The sequence below is a fragment of the Canis lupus genome, chromosome 12, assembly GCF_003254725.2.
Source record: "Canis lupus dingo isolate Sandy chromosome 12, ASM325472v2, whole genome shotgun sequence".
Lineage (NCBI taxonomy): Eukaryota > Metazoa > Chordata > Mammalia > Carnivora > Canidae > Canis > Canis lupus.
In genome coordinates, this window is record NC_064254.1 from 40181666 (window position 1) to 40199917 (window position 18252).

Here is an 18252-nt window from a genome sequence, read left to right on the forward strand (position 1 = left end):
ACTCCTTAATTTATCTGGAGTTTTAGTATATACTGGGGCGAAATCTCTAAAGACATTTTTTCTCCCCTAAATAATCAACCATTTGTTCCAGACTTTTCATTTACTAATCCTTCTTTAGCCCATTAAATTGTGATTAAATTATTTATTTGTATATTCTGTGCTAGATCACTGCACCAAAATTTTAATTTTGTAACTAATGATGTTTTAATATTTATTGGGCTATTCATCATATGCATCCATTTTTAAGTGTCTCAGTCTGATTACTATTTTATTTGAAGATTGCTGAGAAGTTAAAAAAATATCTTTTTTTGGAAATTTAAGGTTAATTTCATCTACTTATAAATAACTGACATCTTTCTATCTAGAAACATTGATGCTTTCTTCCTATAGCTGGGATCAAGTTTTCAGTAGAGATGATTTTAGAAAAAGATAAACATAACCAGAGTTGTCTTAGTTTTCCTCACTATACAAATCTGTATCATCTGAAACAAGGGAAATCTGTATACAAATCTGTATTAGTTGAACCAAGTTTCAAAAGGAAAAAATGGGTAGCTGTCAAGAAAGAGCATCTGCAATAACCTCAGTAGCTATAATTTTGAGGACATTTGAAAATACATGGTAAAATCTCTGCAAACAAAAAAGAACTGAAGCAAAAGTACTATCACTTCCCTCCAAAATGTTTAGAATTTTTTCTCCTTCTGCTAGATACTTTGTAAAATGGACAAGAATATATGGTGCAATCGCAGTAAATTATCAAAGATTAAAATTAACTATTGCTAAAAAAGATGAGTTGGAAAAAAATGTAAATTACTATAAATTAACAAAAATGCAGAGGTTAGTTTTTCTGGGGTTTGTTATTATTATTATTTTTTAAACAAAGAACAGTAAAGCATGCTATACAATGTCTATTCCAGAAGGAAAGCTGTCTTCCCTTAACAATCTAAACTGGAAGGCCCCAGAACAAGTGTGTGCAACTTCTGTCAGCTCATGAAAGTAAAGCCCTGCTGGTGGCATAACGAATGCAAGGAGAAGCATGTGGCTGTAGATTCCAAATCCCAAAGAATTAATTTCTGTGACAAGAGAAAAAGTAGATGAAGAAGCAAGGGCAGACAGACTATATAACTCAGCAGGTATCTCAGTACAACTTGGGCTCTTTTCTTAAAGAGGTACTCAGATAAAAAATATCGGAGTATTTTATAAGATGATTTTAACTGTTTCTTGTTAAATTCATTTCATACTATATTTTGACTAATTCTATTCTGTAATTCTGGTTAACAAAAAATGCTTGGAAAGTTCCCAGGATTTAAGTAAAATGCAAAGGTAGTTACAATTAATTAATAACCACACAAACAGTTCATAAAGCAGAAAAGAGTGAATTCTGGATAATCAGCACCTAGGTTTCATTTTAATCTCCATGATCTGTGTTAATAAAGGCTTTCTAAATGTAAAATTAGTAACTCATAACTATAAAACAAGAGTCTGAAAACCTATAAAACTAAATTTGAGTGAACTACAAAACTGGTAATAAACAGGGAAGCAAGACCACATGAAAACAAATTCCAAACTGCTTTATTGCTAGACAATAATTAGTTTTCTCAATAAAATAATGCCTGATCCATGACCAGGCACTCAGAAGGCAAATTGCCTTCCAAATTCATCACAAGTCCAAAAAATTGCCTATTTGTGGTGTTGGTGATCTCAAAATTTCCATTAGACAAATGTATTGTGTGGTCTAAGGTATTTGATACATAAAACTTTATTCATTTTAAAGAACCACAAAAATGTTCTAATGAAAAGGAGTCTATGATTAAGAGGTCACAAAAAATAGTCATATACATCTCAAAAAGAGAAGTTATGCTAAAGCCAGGAATCAAGTATCTGGAGAAAATAGCTATGAAGAGAAAAGAGAAACCAGGACATATAGCTAGAGAGGGTCTTACCAGAAGGACTTCAAGAATCTAACAATAGAAAAAGTTTTACCTGCTTCAAATAACAATGTGGGTAAATGTCAAAATATAACATAATACCTAGTGTGGGAAAAAAATGGCTATTGAACACTATTATGATGTGTAGCTGATTTGGAAAATAATGGCTAATATTACTGAGGGCTTTAGTACACACCAGGCACTTTACATAAATTCTCATTTAATTTCACCCATCCTTTAAGGTAGGTACTACTATCCCAATAAGGGGATATTCCTTACGAGTAAGGAAACTGAAAGACAGAGGTGAAGCCCAGGTTTGAATTCAGGCAGTCTGACCCCAAAGAGCACACTCTTACTAAGTAAACAGATACTAAAAAAAAAAAAAAAAAAAAAAAAAAAAACTAGAAGAAAATATGCCAAACTATTAATAGTAGATAACCAGAGACAGACTGATTTTTGAGCCATTCTCTGTTTTCCAAGTTTTCTCTATTGAGCATATGTTTATTCTGGTTAATTTTTCAATTGAAGAAAGTATAGCTCAGTCTACCTGAAGGAACTCAAGAGAGCAATATGAAAAATCTAAACTGTCTAAAGAGATTAATTTAAATTCAAAGACTGAGAAAAATAGGCCCAAAGATAAAGATGTAAGGAAATTTAAATTTATTTAATCATAAAAAAAAGAAACTCTCAAAACAAAGCATATTGAAGTATCAGAATTGTATACCATAAAACAGACAATAACCACTGCCAATTTTACAATGGACCGAATGATAAGCTATAAAGAATTCACATCTGGTTTGATTCAAAAGCCATAAAATAATAAAAAGAGCCATCAATTTTGTTTATAAGTTTTGCTTCTAAAATCTATCCCATTAAATTTTTAAGGTAAAAAAGAAATATATCAAAGATCATGTAGGTTCAATTATTTGGGAAGAATTCATATAAGAAGGAATTTTTTAAACATTTAACTCATGTAGAGCCACAACTGAAAAGCCTGCGGCAATAATTCTACTGGGGTTACTAACACAGACATTAGTAGGGATTAACCACTAAATATTCATAATTTGAGGGTCAGATTATCTCATCTGGGAAATAATTCAACACAGACTGGCTTATTTCTATACTATCATCTGGTCCTTATGTCATCCTGCACCAGTAACCAGCAACCAAGAACACAAGAACAGGACAAATAAATCACCACTATTATAACAAACAAAATTCCCAACTTTAGTTAAAGTAGAAGGGGGTTGCAACATTACAAGGATAATCCTATAAACAACCTTTTGTCCACAAAAAAGGGGGAAGGCAAGAGAGAACAGAAAAGAAAAATAATCACCTGGGCAACACAGCACCAGGAGAGTTTCTCTTTATTTTAGTACTGTAACTAAAATAATTATAATGCACAGTAGCTACCCTCCAAATCTCTACATACTCAATTTGGTGTTTAGCTGTACCTTCTGTTATGAAACACATCATATTTTTGAGATTTAGGGGATATCACAAAGATAAATAAGATCTAAAAAGGAGAATGCAAATACTGAAATAAAATACAGTAAGTAAAGAGATAATTCCAAGAGTTAAAGCAAAAAAAATCTCATGAACCAAGTACGTAACAAGCACAAGCAAAAGAACTCCCAAAACACAGACATTACAATTACTAAGATAATTTACTAGAATTGTAAAATTACTTGATTTGTATTATTCTTCCTCCTCTTTTCTTTTCGGAAACTAGTCTAATACTACTTCAATCAGAAAATAATAAAATGGTTAACATTATCAGTTCTAAATATTTTTAAGTTTTTATACTAATCTTAATAAAAATTCATTCTTTAAAAGTTATATGGTTTTATGCCAAACATTTTAATCATTCAATTTTAAATCAACAAGCATTTATACAGCACCTACAAGGGCCAAGTATGAACTAAGGGATCTAACAAAGAAAAAGAAAAGACACAGTACCAGTACTTACCCTCATGGAGACTGCAGTCTCAGGGAAGACAGACATGAAACAAGGACTTACAACAAGAAGTGTCAGCAAAAAAAGTGTTCAGAAAAATCTTGAAATATACAGCAGAGGATCCTAAATATATGGTAGGGGAAGGAGGGATTGGATATCAGTGAGTCAGGCTTTTCTGAAAAACGGACATTTAAACTAAGACCTGAATATGGAACAGCCAAAGAATGCTGTTAGGAAGGGAGCACATTGTACGCTGAGGCAAGAGCATGTGCAATGGTCTCAGGCTGGAAAGAACATAGTATTCAAGCTACGTAAGGAAGTCAAATATGGCTAGCACACAGAGGAGCAAGTGTCAAGAGAAGGGATGGGATGGTAGGGGGGCAGACTGCAGAGTACTTTCTAAGCTATGGTCAGGCATTCTGGACTATTTCCCAAAAACAGTAAGCTGAAGGTTTTTAAGGAAAAAGAAATGCGAATAATGTAAGATTTGCTTTAGGATAACCAACTGCAGTTTTATCTCTTGACCACAATGAGAAGAGTTCAGAAGGGATATAACTAAAAGCAAAAGCCGATTTTGCAAAAGAAATCAAAGGGTTCAAAAAACAAAATTTCATTATAAAAAAAAATAATTAGTTTGCCAACAAGATTCTAAAGTCTTTCTCAAAAACTGAATGATTTTCTCTCAAACTAAGCATTTATCTGGTAAGAGATAAACTTTAAAGAACACACCACATTTTACTCTTTCTAAAATTCACATTCTGAAGCACAATTCCAAGGTTCCTATACCTAAATCAATAAATGGACATGGGTAGTACAAGGCTAATGCATAAAGAATTTCACAGAGAAGGCAAGAAGGTGCTAAATAAACATGACATAAAGTTAATTGCATCTAAGATCAGAAACAAAATAACCAAGGGTATAACTGAGTTGGTCCACTATCTCTTAAGGTTCAGTTTCTTCAATATAATGAGAGTATCTTGCAGTGTTGCTATGAAAAGCAAACAAGACAAATATTTGTAAACTTGAAGGTATTATATACTAACATTTATACTGACCTTAAACAATCAAATCTTCATGTTATAAAAGTAAATCTTACTGAACAGTTTTTCTTTTATTTTTAAAGATTTTATGGAAAATCATTTTTCCCCTTGTGTCTTCCTTAAGGAGCTGAATAAATTACTGCTCTGTTTATATAAACATCTACTCAGCCTGATCATGGACTTCCCAGTTTCAAGATGTCTAGGAAGATGTTCAATCCTTAATTTCAAATGTTCCCTGAAGAAATTAAAAATAAAAAGTCAGAGACTTTATGAAGAAAATCAGATAATTTGCTTCACTTATATATATATGAAATTCAACAGCAAATCCAATAAGTAATTAGGAAAAATAGGGAACACAAACTAAAAGGGGTAATGGATGGCTAGTGCTTGCTAATTACTACTGCAACTGCTTGCCAGACACATTACAACGGGAGGACAAGGGGCACAGATGATACCTCTCATCACAACGATGACCTTACACAGAACTTCCTCTCATTATTTATAAATAAATAATAAATAAATAGATAAATAAATCACAGCTATAAGAGCAACAATTTGAACTCACCTACGTAAATGTCATTCTTCAAAGTGTTCCCCCTTTTTTGGTCAATCATAAATTTGAAAAGAAATTTAAGCAAAGGAAAAATATAAACAATAATGTCTATTTTATAAATTTGGCACTTTGACACAATGAACATTAACTTTATTTCCCTTAAAACAAAAATGCAGTGAGTCCTAGGAGCCTCTCATAGCTAGCTACCTGTTCTTAGAAGGCAAAAAAGAAGGAAGTAGGGAAGCTGGAGATGGGAGAAGAGTAGGGAAGAGAGAATTAAAAAAACAAAGCCTCTGCCAAATGGAAATATGAACATCATTCTTAACTTTTCTCACGCATCCCCTTCATTAATTACATCAATTACCTAACTACCTCTTCATTTAATATTTACAAATGCTGAGGAGTTGGGTCCATAAAGAGCAACAAAACATTATCTCTATCCTCCAGGTCATAACAGTATAATAGAAAAAAACAAAGGTAAATAAATATCATTCAGAGGACAGATTAAAATGTAGATGCCAAGACCAAAAAATAAAAACCCAAAATACAGCTAAGTCAGAAATGATTGAACACAAATTAGAAAACTATTAAGACTAGAAAAACAGAAGTAAATGGTAGAAGAAAATGAGTTCTGAAAGAAAAAAATGGTCACTGAGAGAATAACAGATCAAAACAAATGAATTTAAGTAAGTGATAAACAGATGCCTAACTAAAGATAAAGCGTGGACTGAGTTGAGGGCAAAATGGCACAAGACTTAACAGAATATAAGGCAAAGGATAAATGAACAGAAAAGAAACCACAGATTATTATAATCTTTTAATTCACTGAATTAGGTGTCAAATGTTAAATCTTAGAGATTTATAATAATATACAGTATTTCTAATAGTTATGTAAGAAGTATACTCATATGAGGAAAAAAATTAACCCTGTAACTTCCAGACCTTAGCCCAGTGCCAAATATGTTAAGAACCAACTGCAGAATAAGTCAAATATTGGAAATATGTCAAAACATAACAGTGAAAATAAAAAAGGGTAAGAACTTTTTCTCCAAAAAATGTACTCAAGATTTATGAGCAAAATAATTAAATGAAAATTATAGGAAGAAAGGACAGAAAGTAACATTTATTGTTAAAGTCTATTTTGTGCCTTACTTTGCTATTAAGTTTCCAAATTACCAAGTATGGTAGGTATTATCCCTATTTTACAAGTGAGGAAGTTGAGAGGCTAAAAAATTAAATAATTTGCCTAAAGGCCACACATCTAAACTAAAGCAGACTAAGATTTATAATCTAATTTTACATGAAACTTTGCTGTCATTGTTCAAACTAGTTTTCTCAGAGAAAACTATAAATGTAGATGAGATCTAAGACTTCTCTGCATGCATAAGCTTCTCAGTGTGAACTGGATTCTTGTGTAGGAAAGCTATTTTTCAAGGCAAAACTGTTTCCTTAACACTCACACATCTTTAAGAATCAGGTTCCTCAGTACTTGTTATCTCCACCCACCAAAACAGCAACCTTGCCATAGAAACAAGTAAAATGAAAGAAGCAACAAGTAAAACAAAGATATGAACTACATATACAAAATAACAAATAAGATGAGATCTGGAAAACCTAGAGATAAAAAGTTTACTTTGCTAATATGGTAAATGTAAGAAAAACACGAACAGGCAATTAGCAAAAGATTGCTTTAATTTAATATATACTAAAACCTTTTCCACAAGATAAAGATCCATTAAATCTCCAAATTTAACTTTAAAACCAGCTTTAGTGTACCTAAGTCTCTTCTTTTAGTCTTCCTCCACCCATGTCATTTATTATTGAACTAAGGTTGTTTATTGTAGGCAAACACAGAGTAAATTGTATCTGAAAACAAGTATAAAATGGGTAAAGAGATTGGAGAAAAGACACTACCTGAGATTAATTTTTTTGAAAGTAAATGCTGTTATGTTTAATACACATTTACATATCTCTTCCACAGAAAATTAGTTAGAAGCTAGATAACAGATTGGTAGGATTCTCGCCTTCCCCCCCCACCAAAGAGATTCTGGAGGACTGGAAAGCAGCTGATCACTTTGGTTCTCTTGCCCTGAGATTGAATTCCAGTTCAATTCTCACAATTTACATCAAGGACTAGGAGAGACGAAACAGGATTTAAAAGCAGACAACAAATAAAACAGGGTAAGGATGCACTGAGATTAAGGTCAAGACTTGGTCCTTTTTTTTTTTTTTTTTTAATTTTTATTTATTTATGATAATCACAGAGAGAGAGAGAGGCAGAGACATAGGCAGAGGGAGAAGCAGGCTCCATGCACCGGGAGCCTGATGTGGGATTCGATCCTGGGTCTCCAGAATCGCGCCCTGGGCCAAAGGCAGGCGCCAAACCGCTGTGCCACCCAGGGATCCCAAGACTTGGTCCTTAAATCACACAGGTACAGGTTTTAACATCCTGAGTGTAATAAACTGATAAGCCAATTCATTAATAAACTTTAATTTCTTAAAATCCAGTTTCTGAGGGGATACCTGGGTGGCTCACTCAGTTCAATGTCTGCCTCTGGTTCAGGTCGTGATCTGGATGGAAATCCTGGGACTGAGCCCTTCAGCAGAATCTGTTTCTTCCTCTCCCTCTGCCTCTGCCCCTCCCCTTGCTAGTGCTCTCTCTCATAAATAAATAAAATCTTAAAATAAAAAAACAACACAAAACAAGTTTCTGGGTTTTTTCCTTAATTCAAAGCCATCCTTGGACCAAGTGTCTCTCTTCTTCCAACCATCTATTCCATTTTTTTACTGCCTACCCATTTCTGAACTTTTCTTGTCCCACTCCAGTTCATCAATTACCAACAATCTCTTCATTTAATATTTACTAATGCTGAGGAGTTGAGTCTATAAAGAGCAATGAAACATAATCTCTATCATCCAGGCCCTAACAGTATAGTAGAAAAGGAAAAGGAAATAAATAGACACAACTATGTGACAAAAGCTATAGAAGAGAGAAGTATAAGCAGACATTGAAATTTTGAAGTATTAGTATTCATAGAACCGATGGAAAAAAAATTGCAGAGAGAAATAAAACATGTGCGCAAAGAGTTCAGCTGGCTATTAGATAGAAACTGCCAAAGAGTTATACAAAACTAGAGCACAGGTACAGGTGAGGAGGAAAAGGTAGGAAAGGGGGAAAAGGTCAACTTTGTAAGCCACATTATATGGTTAAGACTATTCAAAGTTAGTGAAGGAAAAGAGACGTGACATGACCACATATGCATTTAGAACTTTAGAGTTCTCAACTGGAGGCAGGCAGTTGTGCCCCAGGGACATTTGGGAATGTCTGGAGACATTTTTTGGTTGTCACAACTGCAGGGGACAGGGGGTGAGGAGTACTAGCATTTACTGAGTACATGCAGGGAGGCAGATAAAACACCCTATAAGGCACAAGATGATAGCCTACAACAAAGAATTATCTGGCCCAAAATGTAAATAGTGCCAAAGTTACAAATCCTGATTTAGAGCTCAATCCTAGGGTACAGGAATAAGACTAGAGGCAAGCGGGATCCCTGGGTGGCGCAGCGGTTTGGCGCCTGCCTTTGGCCCAGGGCGCGATCCTGGAGACCCGGGATCAAATCCCACATCGGGCTCCCGGTGCATGGAGCCTGCTTCTCCCACTGCCTATGTCTCTGCCTCTCTCTCTCTCTGTGACTATCAAAAATAAATAAAAATTTTTTTAAAAATTTAAAAAAAAAAACTAGAGGCAAGGGATTAGGTAGTCTATAAATTCTAAGAGAGCAGAGGTCATGTTCTTATTTTTCCTGCAACTTGATCCTAGCCCAGTGCCAGATAGAATGCAGAGAGATTCACTTAATTACTTAGTAAGTGAATAAATGATATTAGAGCTCCAGGCAAGAAGTACAAAACCTAAAATGTGGTTGTTACAGTGGCAATGAAAACCAGATTCAAGAGACTAGAATAGAATACATATGCCTTATTTACTAAATGAATTTAAGAAATAAATTAAGAAGTCTAACTCCCAGGCTTGGAATAACAAATTTCAGAAGGTCAGAAGTTCTATTTTACACATTTTAAAGTTTCAGACAAATGTGAGGTATTCAAATTGAGGGGTACAACAGTTTGCAGATAGTCTGAAAAAAATCTAAGAAAGGAAAATCTAATTTATCACCACACTCATCTTAAATGATCCTGAGTTGAAAGCAGGAAGTTCAATTTAAAAAGTAAACAAACCAGGGGATGCCTGGGTGCCTCAGGGCGTGACCCAAGGTCCAGGATCCAGTCCAGCATTGAGCTTCCAGCATGGAGCCTGCTTCTCCCGCTGCCTGTGTCTCTGCCTCTTCCTCCCTCTCTCTCTCATGAATAAATAAATAAAATATATTTCTAAAATAATAAAATAAAATAAACAAACCTTAAATGCAGTATGGTAATGTGGATCAGATCCTGGACAAGAAAAAGTAATTAGTGGGAAAATTTGGTGAGATAGGAATAAGACCTGGTGTTTAGTTAATAATGTGCCAGTGTGGGTTTTGTAGTTTTAAGAAATGTACCAGATAATGTAAAATTTTAACATTAGGAAAAACTGCATGGAGGGTATAAAGGAGAAGTGAATTGTGCAACTTTTCAGTAAATAATTTCTTATTCCTAAATTAAAAGTTTATTTAAACAAGTTGTACCTCAAATGTGTCAAAATTTAAATATCTGAATCTACAGTATAAACATTTAAATCTACAGTTTATGAAAAACTAAAATGTTAAGAAGGGTTTTTTTCTTATGTCCGTTGATACTTGGTAGTACTATACTGACCAAGGAAAGAGCAAATCTTTAAAGGTAGCAAGAGAGAAAATGGCAAAGAGGAATCAATAAAAAAAATTAAGTCAGTACTACAAATGTTCACATTAAAAAAAAAAATCTAACCCATACTCTGTGGTAGCTTGAAATGATACAATGTATCACCATGGAGGCAAAAAGTCTGATGAACTTTTCTTCTATTACCATCCTATTCCCAATTTTGTAGCAATGGCAAAACAAGACTGTCACCAAGAGAGAACTGTTAAGATGTGACACTAAACTATAATAACTAGAGTCACTTGATTACTCCAGCTTTTCTTTAGTGACTTAAAAAAATATACGCAAATACAAAAAAAGGAGGTAAAATTGGCATTCTAATAATTATTCTTTTAGATCAACGAACTAATATATTCCTGAAAAATGAATGAAAAAAATTATCTTAAACCCTAGAAGTAAATTAAGTCTTTCAAAAAGGTAAAATATTACCTACTTGTTAATTGTTACCTGACTATACCAGTTGCATTTCTGCTGTGACATAAAACTCAAGATATTTTTGCCACGTTCCCTATCAACAATATTTACTGATCTGACCATTATGACTTAATACCAATCTTCTTGAGTAGCCAAATGCCACTACTTCAAAGCTTAGCTTATTGAAAATAAGGCATAGCAAAACGGGAGTCAGTCTGGTTTCATGACGCACTAACCTGGTTAAGCTGTGGAACCTTTCCATGCCTCAATTTCCTTCTCTATAAGAACAGTTCCTCTTATAGACTATTTAAGGTTTTAAAGGAGAAAATAAATGGAAAATGCTGGAGTACTGCCTGGCACACGTAATTACTCATATAGCAAATGTTAAGAGGAAAGTTACTGTCAATCATTCTTGAACTTTCATTGACTACACCAAAGGGCTATCGGACAATGTGTTCAAAGAATAACATAACACATTCCCCTTACTAGATAGATCTGCAGTTTTTCAAGAGAGGATGAACTTCTCCCTATAGGGGAAGCTCCTATAGTATTTTACTTTCCTCTTCTTGAAAGAAAACTATTCTGCCTCCAGTATAATTTTCTAAGTGCAAATACAAAATATACTCTAGTGTCTCAAATTCTTTCCTGTTTTAAAAGTTGTTCTTTATATACAGATTACATATAGATATTATTATATAACAAAGACACTTAGGCTGAAAACAAAATCATCCACGATTCCCATCATACAAATAGGATACCTTTGAAAAGTAGGACAGAGAAAACAAATCAGAATACATCACAGAGACAAAAAGATGCAAATCATAAAAGAGAAGGTGATAAAGAAGATAAAGTAAAAAAAAGTCTGGCTCTATTCAACTGGAGTCCCAAAGGGAAGAGAACAGAGCAAAGATGGTATTGTCTAAGACAAAGGCTGAGAATTTTCCAATGCCAGTAAAAGACAATTACAGATTCAAGAAACCCAATGGATCTCTAACAAGATAAATTTTCAAAAACCCTACTGACACCAAGACATATCATAGACAAACTGCAGAAAACCAGCAAGAGAGATCACCTTCCAAGCAACTAGTTAGAGATATAAACCCACATATATCAATTATTACATATATAAGACAAAATGCTCTACATAAAACATAAATATTGCCATACTGTATTTTTAAAAAGCCACTTCTACACTATTTTTAAGATATGGAAAATAAAAGAACAAAAAAAGGTTAAAAAGTAAAACAACGAGAAAAGGTATACTATATAAACATTAAGCAAAAGGCAAAATTGTAATGTTGATCAGTAAACTTATCCAGAAAAGGAAGAAATAGGATTTGGATAGGTGGAAGAAGGAGAATACCACTCCTGAAAAGGTAAAAGTGGGGGGTGGAAGAAGAGACTATAACTAAAACATGAAAGTCACTGAAAATTAAATTTAGACTGGTGCTAGAGGAAGTATGACAACATTAAAATATCTTATCCTCTTTTACTACCTTGAACAGAACAACATAGCAGGGTAGAACTAAATAAGATTCATATTACAGTGCTCCAAGTATGACCTGGAAGGGAAAGAGGGAGAAGACACTGAAAGCCTAAGATTAGTTTGGAAGACGCTACTACATACAGTGATCCAGGTAAGACAAGGGCCTAGTAATAGAAAAGATAGAAGAGATAAAGGAATGAATCTAGGAGGTATTTCAAGAGGAAACCTAGCTATATCAGTTTTCCTTCGAAATTGTAAAGGGAAAAGAAAAATGCACTATGCTTTATAAAAAAAATAACCAAACTATTTTTGTTTTCCACCATTTTAACTAATTTGTACTACGATAGTCATACACAAATCAATCTCATACATTTTAAGAAACATTTTTTGTAAAGATAAACCATCGACAGGCTAGTTAGCCTACATAAGGTACAATATGAACAATCCATAATTACACATGACTTCTTCACTATTAACATTACTGACACAGTAAAAAATCTGGTATCTTTTTCCTCTTTGAATGCTAATGCACATAATATGAAATTCTCTTGAAGTAGCTAAATATTTTTATTTTTGAAAGCTCTTTACCAAGAGAATATCAACTTGGTAATGAACTCAAACAACTCACCAATGCTGGGTGGGCTACCATAGTTAATTGGTGACTCGGGTGGTCTTCCACAATGCAATGCAGCCAGAGCAGATCCTTTCCACACAACATGCTTGCAACCTATTAAAACACATATTTTTAAGGATCCAAAGATAGGACATACACACAAAAAAGAATGTCTAAATCCTGTTAGAAATTTTTCATACTTTTATTTGTGCGTAGCAAGGACTGTCTTCCAGCTCCTAATAAAGTTTGTACTCCAGGAACACTTTGTGGAATTTCTTGTTCAAGAAGAGGTCCTAGCCGATGACATATTTGCAGCAAGTGATCAGGTGCTAAATGTCTGTAATACTTCACCTATTATGTAAAAAACATAAAATACTGCTAAATAAGATGACATAGTTTCTTTATCGTAAATAAGATATACTTTAAAAAACAGTAATTTATTCTGGCTAGTCAACATTTCATTTTACTTAGGGTAAAAAGTTCATGCTTATTCTGTGCAACCACTGGACTTAATAAAATCGTTATCCCAACCACCACTGAATTCATTTAGGAGAAAAACTGCTGAAGAATTAACATAAGTAAATATATCCAAGCAATAAATTAGCAAATTCTAGTCAATTCAAATAATGAAGAAAAAAATATATAGCATTATAACCTAAAATGATGATGTTGTAGTTCAACAGTTTAATTTTGAAAAACTTTAAGCAAAAAAGTCATCCAACAATAAAATACAATGAATGTTTTGGATCCTTTACATTATAAAAGAATTATCTCCAGAATAATTAAGGATAAAAAAACCTTAATAGCCCATGTCCTCATCACAAAATTTAAAAACACTTATATAAGCCTCTATGAAGAATTCTGTAATTTATTCACAACAAACCTTTGTAAGAAGACCAAATTCCAACTATTCATTTAAATAAGTCTCAACTGGCAACCCGGGTGGCTCAACGGTTTAGCGCCGCCTTCAACCCAGGGCCTGATCCTGGAGACCCAGGATCAAGTTCCACATCAGGCTCCTTGCATGGAGCCTGCTTCTCCCTCTGCCTGTGTCTCTGCCTCTCTCTCTATCTCTCTGTGTCTCATGAATAAATAAATAAAATCTTTTTAAAAAAAATGTTTCAACTATAAAATAAATCTACCTACTACAAAAAGTTTGGGCACTTTTGGAACAACTTAAAACACTGCTTAATTTATGCTAGCATTGGAAACCAAGCTATGAAATTCTAATGTTTTTATTATCCATCCTAAAAGTCTTTTCAAAGAATCTAAAGAGAATCAGAGGAAAAAGTTACACTATTTTAATCACTTTATAGCTACGTTATCAAGTCATAAAAATTTTCTCAAGGTACTATCTAAACAGTTTAGCGGTTCTCAAACGGAGTTCTGGGAATCCCTGAAGGTTTCTGAGGTAAAAATCATGAATACTAAAATGTTATTTTGCTTTTTCACTCTCATGAGTGTATGGTGGATTTTTCCAGGGGCCACATGACATGGGATATCACAAAAGACTGAATGAGGCAGCAAAAATAAGAATCTCTCTATTTAGCCAGACATTAAACATTCCCCAAAATGTAAAACAATGATTTTCTTCATAAATTTGTTTTGGAAAATAATTACTACAAAAAATGTTGCTTATATTAACATGAAATGAGCTTATATTATTTAAATGAAATTTTAAAATTTGTTTCTTTTTTAAAAAAGATTTTATTTATTTATTTATTCATAGAGAGAGAGAGAGAGGCAGAGTCACAGGCAGAGGGAGAAGCAGGCTCCATGCAGGGAGCCCAATGCGGGACTCGATCCCAGGTATCCAGGATCACACCCCGGGCTGCAGGCGGCGCTAAACCGCTGTGCCACTGGGGCTGCCCTTAAAATTTGTTTTTAATCTTTAAATGATAAACAGATTATAATCCATGTAAACAAAGAAAATTCAATGATTTTTATTAATATAAAGGGGTTCTAAGGCCAAGTGTTTGAGAACTGCTACTCAAGTTCACATAGTAATAGCAATTTTAGTATGAATTCCCTGTAAGACTGATTTAGGAAGGGAAGTAAAGGATTAAATCATTTCATTCCATCTTGCAGTATCTGCTATACTGTACCAACAGAAGAACTTTAAGGTAATTTTTAAAAAGTTAGTGAGGGGTGCCTGGGGGGCTCAGTCGGTTAAGCCTGTTTTCAGCTCAGGTCATGATCCCAGGGTGCTGGGATCGAGCCCAGCATGGGACTCCCTGCTCAGCGGGGAATCTGCTTCTCCCTCTCCCTCTGTCCCTCACCCTTACCTCATTTGTGAAAAAGTTAGCCAATACTCATCCTTCTAAGCTAGAGCCAATTCGGAGAAACCAACCTTACTTTTTAACATAATATGTTGCTGTCATAGAGACAACACGGAGCCACAGTGTCACACTGATAATTTAAAGTAATACAGAATGTGGCATACAGTAGATGGTCAGTAAGTACTAGTGAAATGAATATTTGAGAACAGAGGTTCTAATACAAATTATAAATACTACATTATGTGCTACTGAAAAATCCTGATAAATCTATTTGCTTTTTTTTAAAAAATCTATTTGCTTTTGTTTAATGCAATTCCCAAACTTGTTAAGCTACAGACTCCCTTTTCTCAATATCATTTTGACTAAAAACATACTCTTTAAATACCAGTATGCTTAGCTAAGTAAAAAACCATTTAGAAGAAAATATACCAAAAACAGGATTTTTTAAAATTGTATTTATACTTTTCTCTAATCTTCCCTAAAATAATTTACTCTAGAATAAAATTTAAATATTTATAGGGTCCCTTCCAGCTCTAAGTTATATATAATTATTCTGATGTGCTTTCTTTACATTGATCTAAATTCCTTTCAAAAATTTTACTTTAATCATAAAGTTCATTACTTATTAACTTTAGTTTTGTGATTATCCTGTTTTAGAGTCTCTTTGCAAAATACATTTCCACTAGTGAACCTGAAAATCCTTACTGAGGAATCCTTACTGAAGAATTCATAAAATATTATGAATCCACTTTTTCAGACTTAGTCTTTCCTTGGTGTATTTTTCAAAATCAACTTTCATTTTAAAGTTAGAAGAGATACTTTCAGTTCTTAAAATCCTCAGGCTTTCTGGCTTTTGAGACTTTATACAAGCTGATCCCTCTGCTGGAAATCTTTTCTTACCCATCCACTTCCCCATCTCTATCTCCTTCATGTCTCAGTCTCACTGCTCTCCATGAGCTATTATTTACAGTATCTCTGCCCCTTCTTTTTGGACATTCTATCTCTGTGTTTCTATAGCACATTATACTCCTTCCCAAAACATTCTTAACCTCACTCACCACTGCTCTATAGTACTTTTATCATATTAATTGTTCTTAATATATTTTGATATCTAGATCTCAGTGGGAATCTAATGATAGCTATGATCCTTTTCCCCAAAAATACACATATACAGGCCCTAACTGTCTTGCCCTGTTTTGGAGGTTCCTAAAACCCCTCCAGTAAGATTGCTAATTTCTGATCCTTGACCTACAAAAGAAGACATGGGATTATATCTTGTTTACCTATCTACCCAATGCTTAACATAGTACTTGTAGTTAAGTGTTTATTTCCTCGGTAAGTGAACACATGACAATATGCAGTAACTACTGACTTTTCTGATTCTATCTAGCCATTAAGTGGCAAAGTTCTCAGGGTCCAGGATCCCAGAGCCCAGTTCCACATTCTATTTCATCTCACTCAATACTCTCTCCTTGAACAATTATTATACCAATGATTCCCAAATTTGTGTCTATAGCCTATGTTTGCATATCAAACTTCCTTAAGACATCTCTCTTTGGAGTCCCAAAGCCTCCTCAACTCAACATAATGCACAAATGGACTCATGATAGTGTTAACATGCCCCCTCCCGAAATGTTTCCTACCTTGGCAAACAACACCATCCATCTGTCCATCATCTATCCATTATCCAAAAGAAGTCACTTTTTTTTACTGGGCCTATTCCTCCTTTCCACCTCATTCCCAACATCCAAGGAGTCACCAAGTTCAACTGATTTTCCCTTCCTATTAAACTCATCTACCCCTATCAACATAATAATGACCCAATTGCAAATCATCTTTGCAATAAACTCCCATCTTTCTCATATCCACTCATGCCTCCTACCTCATTCTATTCTATAATCCCTTCTATTCCAAACCTATTCTCTATATTGCAACCATAATGCTCTTTCTAAAACCTTTATCTCGTCAAATCACCCTGACTTTAAAAACACTTCAGAGATTTTCCTTGCTCTTTGGCGATCCAACTCCTTAGCATGGTCTACAATTCCTAAAAGGCACATATGGTCCACTCATATTCCTTTGCTTCATATGGCACATTCCAGCCTTACACGCTCCACCCCCTACTTTCCACATTTAGACATACTAGCCATCCTTCAGGTTCTTTACCTGCACTCTCCTGTCAGGCTTTACCCCTGTGGTGCACACTCTAATTTCCCTACATCTTCTTGCCCAAACTACTCTTCTTTGTGCTTCAGATCTTCCCTTCAATGTAACTTCCTTTATTTCTTTTTACCTTACCAGTCTAAGTATGTTATCTTGGGTGCATGCTCTCGGTGACTCTTCCAGTTTATGATCATACATTTACCAATTTTATACCAGCTTATGATTATACATTTGGAAGTTTAATAATTTAATGCTTTTCTTCTCAATTTGGGAGTATTAACTAGAAGAAAGTAAGAACCATGTCTCATTTTGGTCCCAGCTGCATCATATACACAACATTCATATATATATATATATATATATATATATATATATATATATCCACACACACACACACACTTTTAAAAACCAATGAAAACTTTCTTTTGCCACCTCTTGAAAACATTATTCTTAATTATTATTAATCCATATCGCTATGATCAATAAAATGGATTTTAAGAAATTAAAATACTTCAGGTAGCCCAAGTGGCTCAGCAGTTTAGCACTGCCTTCAGCCCAGGGCCTGATCCTGGAGACCCAGGATGGAGTCCCATGTCAGGCTCCCTGCATGGAGGCTGCTTCTCCCTCTGCCTGTGTCTCTGCCTCTCTCTCTCTCTCTCTCTCATGAATGAATAAATAAAAATCTTTAAAAAAAAAAAAAAGAAATTAAAATACTTTAAAAATTAAAATGGTTCATTTATGGCTATACAGATACAATTTTTAACTTTCAAAGTGGTAAGAACACCGTATCTTTAATTTTATAGCTTAAGATTTTTAGTTTGAAAGGACTTTTATTTATATATACTAGCAAATAACTAAAAGGAAATTAAAATTAAAAGGGAAATTGGAAGTGATATTTTAACAAAATTCCTTACCCAAAATGTCTATATGTGGATTCTCAGTAGCTGTTTGTACACTATTCTTAAAACAAAAAA

General features: G+C 34.0%; 1 protein-coding gene across 5 annotated transcripts in view; it reads right to left on the reverse strand.

The window, feature by feature from the left end:
• LOC112658599 (pleckstrin homology domain interacting protein) overlaps positions 1-18252 on the reverse strand; it is a 131716-nt gene that overhangs the window by 102432 nt on the left and 11032 nt on the right. For 4 of the 5 annotated variants that reach the window (XM_049092268.1, XM_025444822.3, XM_025444821.3 and 1 more), the window contains exons 5-6: positions 13037-13187; positions 12852-12950 (exon numbers count right to left, since the gene is read on the reverse strand). In XM_049092268.1, the coding sequence (XP_048948225.1) occupies positions 12852-12950; positions 13037-13187 (250 nt within the window). Of the gene's footprint in view, positions 1-3894; positions 5115-12851; positions 12951-13036; positions 13188-18252 lie in introns of those variants that run through there. The other variant, XM_025444823.3, reaches the window with a different exon arrangement.